Below are 7,250 nucleotides of genomic sequence, written 5' to 3' on the forward strand. Positions count from 1 at the left end.
TTTCCTGCATAGATTCTTTCAAAAACAGGTTGAACTACATTTTACAAGTTTCATCAGAAAATATAAAACTTAGAAATTCATATGAAATTTACTTGAAACAAAAACTGAATAAATTTTAGGAGTTGCAGAAAACTAAATTTTATCTCAATCCAAGAAATAAATCAGAAGAATTAACCTGAATGATCACAGAATAAAATAAACTCTTTCAACCTCTGCTCTCTGCTGCCACCTGCTGCTCATCAGAAGCATTCATAGTTTATATCCACCTAATGCTAATTTAATCACTGCTGAGGTTTCAGAGTTCTAGGTCTTTAAGTCAGATGACCTTTGACCTTTGCTCACTGTAGAGGCCTTGAGACCTTCCATCTGATGATCAGAGTCGGCACCGATCAATGAAGAGAAAATTCTGGCTTCTGATTTTTACTCTAAATGAATTCAGCAGCTCAGGTGTTCCCTCACAGGAAGCAGGTGTGGGAACGTGTCAAAGTTCCCTCAAGGCCTCGAGCCGGAGAGGCTGGTGGTTTTAATGGTTTTAATGGTAACTGTCCTCCTTGATGGGTTGTTCAGGTTTAGAGCTTTTAGTTAAAACTGAATTCAACATCTTTTGGTTCCTGTTTTAGCTGCAGACCGGCTTCCTGTCAATTCTAGTTTTTATTTATTCGACAAGGAAAATTTTAAATAAACTCAAGACATGAACGTGTATAAAAATAAAGAGACGACCACCAACAGACAAATGTTTGTCATTAAGGTGTAATTTACTTTAGATCTTTACTTTTCCAATTCAACTTTTCTTTACATCTTCCTTCCAAGCAGCCGCACGTCCCTGAAGCATTTTCTTCAACGTCTCTGAAGGTTTTTAACTTTGATTTACTTTCAGTTCTTGTAAAAGATAAACATCAGAGGAATATTTTGTTTCCAACTTCAACTCGAGATTAAAGCAGATGTGCAGGAACTGGTTTTTACCACTGGGGGCAGCAGCGAGTCGCTTCAATGTGCTGGCAGATGTAAATGGGTCAGAACTGGACTTTGTGCTTCATGACTCAGAACATCGACACGTTTAAAATAAAGACTCGTAGAATCAAGAACATCCTGAACAGTTCGTTTGTTTTTCACAATTCATCCTCAGACGTGATGAAATCAACGGTTTGGAGTTCTCTGGAGAACCGAGCCGTCGTCCAAATATTCTGCTTCACGTTACGTGCATAAGTCTTCAGCCGAGCGTCAAACGTTTTTCTAATAAGCTGCACTCATCACACTTAAAATAAAAATCACCTGCAGAAATTTTTCACCTCGAGACTGTTAGCAAAATATTTTGTAGAGGAACAAGTTATCAGACACGTTGTTGGACGTTCGTCTGCAGCTGATGGAGGCCCAAAACAAGATGGCTGCCACAGCTAATTAAAAGCGTCACTTTTTACAGAAGTTCAGCTGAAAGTAGGTGGTAGTAGCCGAGGGTCATCCGAGTTTTAACCATCGAAGGCGGCGACGTGCATCATCGTCAAAGAACGTTTCTGTAAACGGGAAATTGTTCCAACAAAACGCTTCAAAGAACCAGAAAATAATTTTCTTTATTCAGAATAAAGTGAAAGTTCTGCTGAAGGTTCTCGTCTCAAACATGAAAACGTCTGATCTGAATAATAAAATAAAATAAAACGTCCCTCGTTGGGTCGGAGCAGGAGTTCATTCGGGTCAAACAGAATCATCAGAACTGCCAGAGAGTTCACAGAAACCCAGTGAAGTTGGAGAGATCTGAATATTTACTTCACAAAAACAAAGAAAATAAAGTGATCTGGATTAAACTGTCGTAAAATTAAAAACATGATTAAAACAAAAAGTTCTTCCAGAAACATGTTGCACATTTACACGTTTAATTGTGTAAATAAACTGAAACGACTTCAGACAAAACCCAGAACTTTGGGTTCTTCAACTCCTCGCAGCTGAAGACGTTCTGCGTCACGTCGGGTCTCTGCCGGGTCCAGGTTCAGCACGGACCCGGTCCATCAGAACCACCTTCAGCTGAAGCTCCACGTCAGTTTTCATCGTTCAGGGTTCGTGAAAAATACAAAACTAGAGGTAAAAAAAATTAACTTAAAGTTTTCAGTGAAACTTCAGGGGAGCCGTCGCGCTCCGATTCAATCATTTACACTTTTTTACTCAAAGTACCAAAAATAAATACTTTAAGAGTTGAACCAAAAATATTTGAGAAATAAAACTCAAATCTTTCCCGTAAACAATCAGCTGCTCATTAATAAAGAATAAAACTTTCCTTTATGAAAGGAAAATCTGCTCGAGTCCGGAGTTTCGGCGCCTCGGGCCCGCGGGTCTTCGGCGCCGCTCGTCTACCGTCGCATGTAGAGCTGCAGGAGGCCCGCCTTGTGCAGCTGCTGCCACAGGGTCAGCTCCATGCGCAGGTCGTGGTTGATGAAGAAGCCCACCTGGTGGTACGTGCTGTCGAAGTAGTGGTCCGAGTAGCGTTGGAAGTCGGGCGTCATGAAGCCGTACGCGCTCACCTTCAGCACCGGACAACAAACACAACGTCTCTGAAGACTGAACGTCAAGACGACAACGGCCGACATTTACACGATGTTGATCAGTCGCATGCAGGTCGACAAGAACGACGACGAAATGTTCAGGATGAGAAGAACCGACCCGACGCTCTAAATAAATAAATAAATAAATAAATAAATAAAAGCATGCAATAAAAAAAAAAAAAAGGTACAAAATAAAATGAAGTACCAAAAGATGAAAAAGAAACGTGGTAAACAACAACATGGTAGAATATAACTGCAAGTAGGATGAATTAGTATAAATTAGTTTAGACATTAAATCTGCAGCTCGTCAGTGTCACCGTGGTAACCACACACACCTGTCCCTTTTATGACAGGCAGAAAGGCAGACCTGAAGGTAAACCTCAAACGAACATCTGAACGTTGTGCGGCCGCAGCGCGTCGTCCGGTCAGTTTTTAGGTTTTGACAGTTTCATGTCGGAGGAACAACAAGTTGGAGCTTCAGCCTTCGATTCTGAGCTCAGGTACCAGGAGTGTTTGGGGGCGGGGCTACAGCAGAGACAACTCCCACACTTCCATGAATAAACTGTAGAAGTTTAAAGATCGTGGAAATAAAAGTCTGAACGACTCAAAAGTTAAAGATGTTGAACTTTTCACGCCGACGTGCGTTTGTGTAAAAACAGTTCAGTCCAACTTCCTGTGACCAGTTTAAACTGGTGGTTGTGCTGAGCTGCAGACCCAGTTTAAACTGGTGGTTCTGCTGAGCTGCAGACCCAAACAGGACCGGGTTCAACTCAACTAAATATTGATATTGATTTGGGGGGGTGGGTGGGGGGTGCTGAGGCAGTTTGATGCACGGCTGCTAAAAACCACGTTGTTTCAGAACGATTCGATTTCAAAAGAATGAACGCTGGAACGCTTCATTACTGCGACACGTTCGATATCGGAGCAGTCGCTTCATGTTCGGACCTGCTCCTCCGACAGGAGCAGAAAATCAGGTTTCATCCGTAACTTTTGGAAAACGACGGTTCGACTCCGCTTCTGAACGTCGACGGACGGCGCGGACACGCCCCGCGGCCGACTCTTACCTGGTCGCAGGTGTGCAGAGCAGCCAGCAGCATGGAGGCGCCCGTGGAGGGGCGGTACAGGTCCTTGTATTTGGTGTTCAGAGCGTTCGATCGCAGGAACCTGAGACAAAAGGTTTTTTAGTTTTTAATCAAACTGCAGCTCAGAGGAGAGAAGGCGTCTCACCTGTTCCTCAGGTAACGGATGAAGTCCGGGTGGAACATCTTCAGCTTCTCTGCTGAAACTTTCTGCCCAAAGTACTTCGTTGGACTGCGGGGGGGGGGGGGGGGGATAAAAAAAGTGTTCAGACATCGTCTTCACATACTTTGCTTTAAGACCAACTGGATTTCAGCTGAAGTGTCTCAAAGGTCTCAAACAGACGCTGACGTCACGAGTCTGTGTAAACGGGAAACAACCGGAGCAGGAATTAAAACAACCGGAGCAGGGATTAAAACAACCGGAGCAGGGATTAAAACAACCGGAGCAGGGATTATGTGACAAACTGATCAAACAAAAAGATCAAAGCTGTCAAAACAGCTGAAGAACAAACAGTTCAGGTCTAAAGAACTGAATCGTGTTGAAACGGATCGTTTGATTTGAACCTTTGTTCTTTTATCATTTGCCGTCAGACGAGCTGAAGCTGAAAATAAAACGAGATCAACTGGCAGCAGCTCAGCAACGTGATTCGATCCGAGAGTCAGAATTAGAAGAATTCAGTTCTTCAGGATGGGATCGAATCCGAAAACAGAAAATAAACAAATGATCACAAAGTTCTGGCTGCCGTCTCGGAGCATGTGATGAACCGTCCACACTGAAGTTCATCTTCTGTAAATTCGTTGCTCCTGAACAAGCTGCTCGTCCGGCTTCAGATCATCGTGGCTCTGAGTGAGCGTCACATTCAGCAGCTTCTCAGGGACGACCTGAGAAGCTGCTGAATGTTCCAACAAGACACGTTTCAGCTGAAATGTTCAAGTTTTAATTCTCTGCATTGTCATTTTTATCAAAATCAATAAATCATAATAAAAACATCTTTTAGCTGCAAATAAACAAAAGTTTTATAAAAAGCTTGAAGGCGCCGATCAGAGCGGAGACGTTCCTGAACAAGAGAATTCACTCCGATCGTCTCCGAACGCGTCGGGTTCAAATCTACGAGCTGCTGCAGACGAGACGAGGCGAACCCAACAAAACCACCCCGGGCCCAGGGCGATCCCCCCCCCCCCAGGCGATCCCCCCCGGCCCCCGGGCGAACCCCCCCCCCCCCCCGGGCCCAGGGCGATCCCCCCCCGGGCGATCCCGGGCGAGCTGATGTTCATCAGATCTGAAGCTTGAACAGCTTCAACCTCCACTCGAGCGGCGTCTCAAACGTCCCCGTCACAGCGAACAACTTCCGCCGTGCAGCTTCTGGTCCTGACCCATGAGACCTGCAGCTGAGCCAGCAAGGACCAGTTGACCTGTTCTGCCTGAGTACGGGTTCTGCAGAGCTGCTCCTGCAGCTGTTCCTTACTCTTTGTTGCGCTCCGGTCCTCGCTCCACCTGCGTGTGCGTCGCCGCCGCCTTCATCAGCAGGTAGTCCCGGTCGTGGTCCGGCAGGAAGACGTATCGGGTCTCCTGTGGAGGCAGCAGGGCGCGGTGAGAGCACGTCTTTTACAATTTTTTTAAAACGAGACGGATGTTTCCGTCCTCACCGGGGACACCGGCGGTCCTCTGTACCCGGCGCCGGCGTAGCTCCTCATGGAGTTCATCATGGTGTTTGTGGAGAAGATGTAGTGGGTGGTGCGGGTCCCCACGTCCTCCTCGAAGCCTTTAATGACCGCCCCGTTGGTCCTGAGGGTTCAGCAAACAGAAAGTTAAACAGCTGGCTGAAGTCCTGAACCATCGGGGTTCAGCAGGAACGTCTCCCTGCAGAACCGGGTCAGAACCTGAAGACGTAGTGGTGGCCGTCGATCTCCCTCCCCCTCCTGGATCCCTTCAGGATCCCTCCGTTGCCCACCACGGCGCAGCGGCTGCACTCGGTCCCGTTCCTCCGAGACTCCCAGTCGTCCAACATCTGCAGGTTGGCCGAGCCGTTCAGAACCGACAGAGTTCCTGCCAGAGCTGAGGGGGAGAACAAACATCTGGATTCAATTTAAACCGCTGCATCGCTCAGACGTTTGTGGCTCGACTAAATAACTGACGTGAAACAAAAAATTCCAGAACCGGTCGAAGAAAAAACCTCAACACGTTCTGAGAGAAACCGTCAAGGTGACGAGACTCGTTTCGTTCAGAGCCGGTGGAGCGACAGGTGGAGAGACAGGTGGAGGTGGAGCGACAGGTGGAGCGAACACAACATTCAGTTTATGAAAAACATCTGGGAAAAAAGATGAAAATGAAAAACACGTAGAAAAAGACGCTGAAACAATGAAAGTAGCAGAAATATAAAAATAAAATAGAGCCCGTTCACCGACGCAGATTTCAGGAAAATGTTTAAAGAAATCTGAGCTTTTAAACTTTAAAGTATTTATTTGTAATTAATTTTTATATGAATGTTTCAGTTCTGGGCCCTGAGACGACTTCTGTTGTGACTTGGAGATAAATAAATAAATTGAATTAAATTAAATTGTTCTTTTATTTCCAGACTGAGGTGAAACGTGTGGCTGGAAATAAAAACTTCTTTAACCAGAACCTGAAGGTCAAACTGGACTCGACTGGTTCTTCCCCAGAACCTGAAGGTCAAACTGGACTCGACTGGTTCTTCCCCAGAACCTGAAGGTCAAACTGGACTCGACTGGTTCTTCCCCAGTCAGCTTCTGCTGAACCAACAGATTTAAATGAGATTGTGTGAAAATGGACCCAGTTCATGAGCAGGTTCTGATGAAGACCAGAACCAACGGGGTTTATTGTAGAGTCTGCTGCGTGGAACAGAAGCAGCATCTGAGACGTTTCAAGTTGACGACGGGGTGAAAAGACGACGGGGTGAAAAGACGACGGGGTGAAAAGACGACGGGGTGAAGTTTGAATGTGTGTTTGCTGACGGAGCAGCTCACTCTTGTAGTCCAGGTTCCTCCAGCCGTGCGTTCCCGGGTATTGTCTCAGACGCTCGTACTCCTCTGGACTCACGTGTTTGGCCCCCTGCAGGACGGGGATCCACTCCAGAAACTGGCCCCCGAACCCAGAAGTCTTGATCCGGCTCTGGATGTTGGACAAACAGTTCTGGGGGGGAGGCAGAAGGGTCGGTATGAAAACGCTCAGAGAAACCCGGAGGATCCTCCAGAGCACAAAGACATTCAGGTTTATCGTTACTCTTGATGTGATCAGCTGCTCAGAGCAGACCGCTCACTTCATACGATGTAAAACAAACAAAGATCTTAAAATCTGTTTCTTCCACAAGAACTCCACGGATCAGTTCAGGCTTTCTGACAGTGGATTACTGTTGCTGGAGTTCGTCTGGAATGACCTGGATGATCCACCGAGTCGATAACAGACCAGTTAAACTCATCACTTGTTGGACCCGATTTATTCTGCAGGACGTGTTTCTGCAGCTTCATGGCTCAACTGTTGTGTGGACAAACTATTAACAGTTAATATCTTACCTGTTGCAGATGGGTTTTTAAAAAGACCTCATTTTGGGGAAAGTTCACAGATAGAACACACACACACACACACACACACACACACACACACACACACACACACACACAC

General features: G+C 46.1%; 2 protein-coding genes across 2 annotated transcripts in view; both read right to left on the reverse strand.

The window, feature by feature from the left end:
- Positions 1-7,250, reverse strand: part of map2k6 (mitogen-activated protein kinase kinase 6) — a gene marked incomplete at its 5' end in the record, with an annotated part of 174,601 nt that overhangs the window by 164,222 nt on the left and 3,129 nt on the right.
- st6galnac (ST6 (alpha-N-acetyl-neuraminyl-2,3-beta-galactosyl-1,3)-N-acetylgalactosaminide alpha-2,6-sialyltransferase) overlaps positions 1,792-7,250 on the reverse strand; it is a gene marked incomplete at its 5' end in the record, with an annotated part of 28,709 nt that continues 23,250 nt past the window's right edge. The window contains 7 exon segments of the mRNA XM_037691685.1: positions 1,792-2,510; positions 3,596-3,695; positions 3,759-3,842; positions 5,077-5,180; positions 5,258-5,396; positions 5,492-5,666; positions 6,596-6,761. Of these exon segments, the coding sequence (XP_037547613.1) occupies positions 2,340-2,510; positions 3,596-3,695; positions 3,759-3,842; positions 5,077-5,180; positions 5,258-5,396; positions 5,492-5,666; positions 6,596-6,761 (939 nt within the window).

The sequence above is a fragment of the Nematolebias whitei genome, chromosome 17, assembly GCF_014905685.2.
Source record: "Nematolebias whitei isolate Nwh7 chromosome 17, NemWhi1, whole genome shotgun sequence".
In the NCBI taxonomy this organism is placed as follows: Eukaryota; Metazoa; Chordata; class Actinopteri; order Cyprinodontiformes; family Rivulidae; genus Nematolebias; species Nematolebias whitei.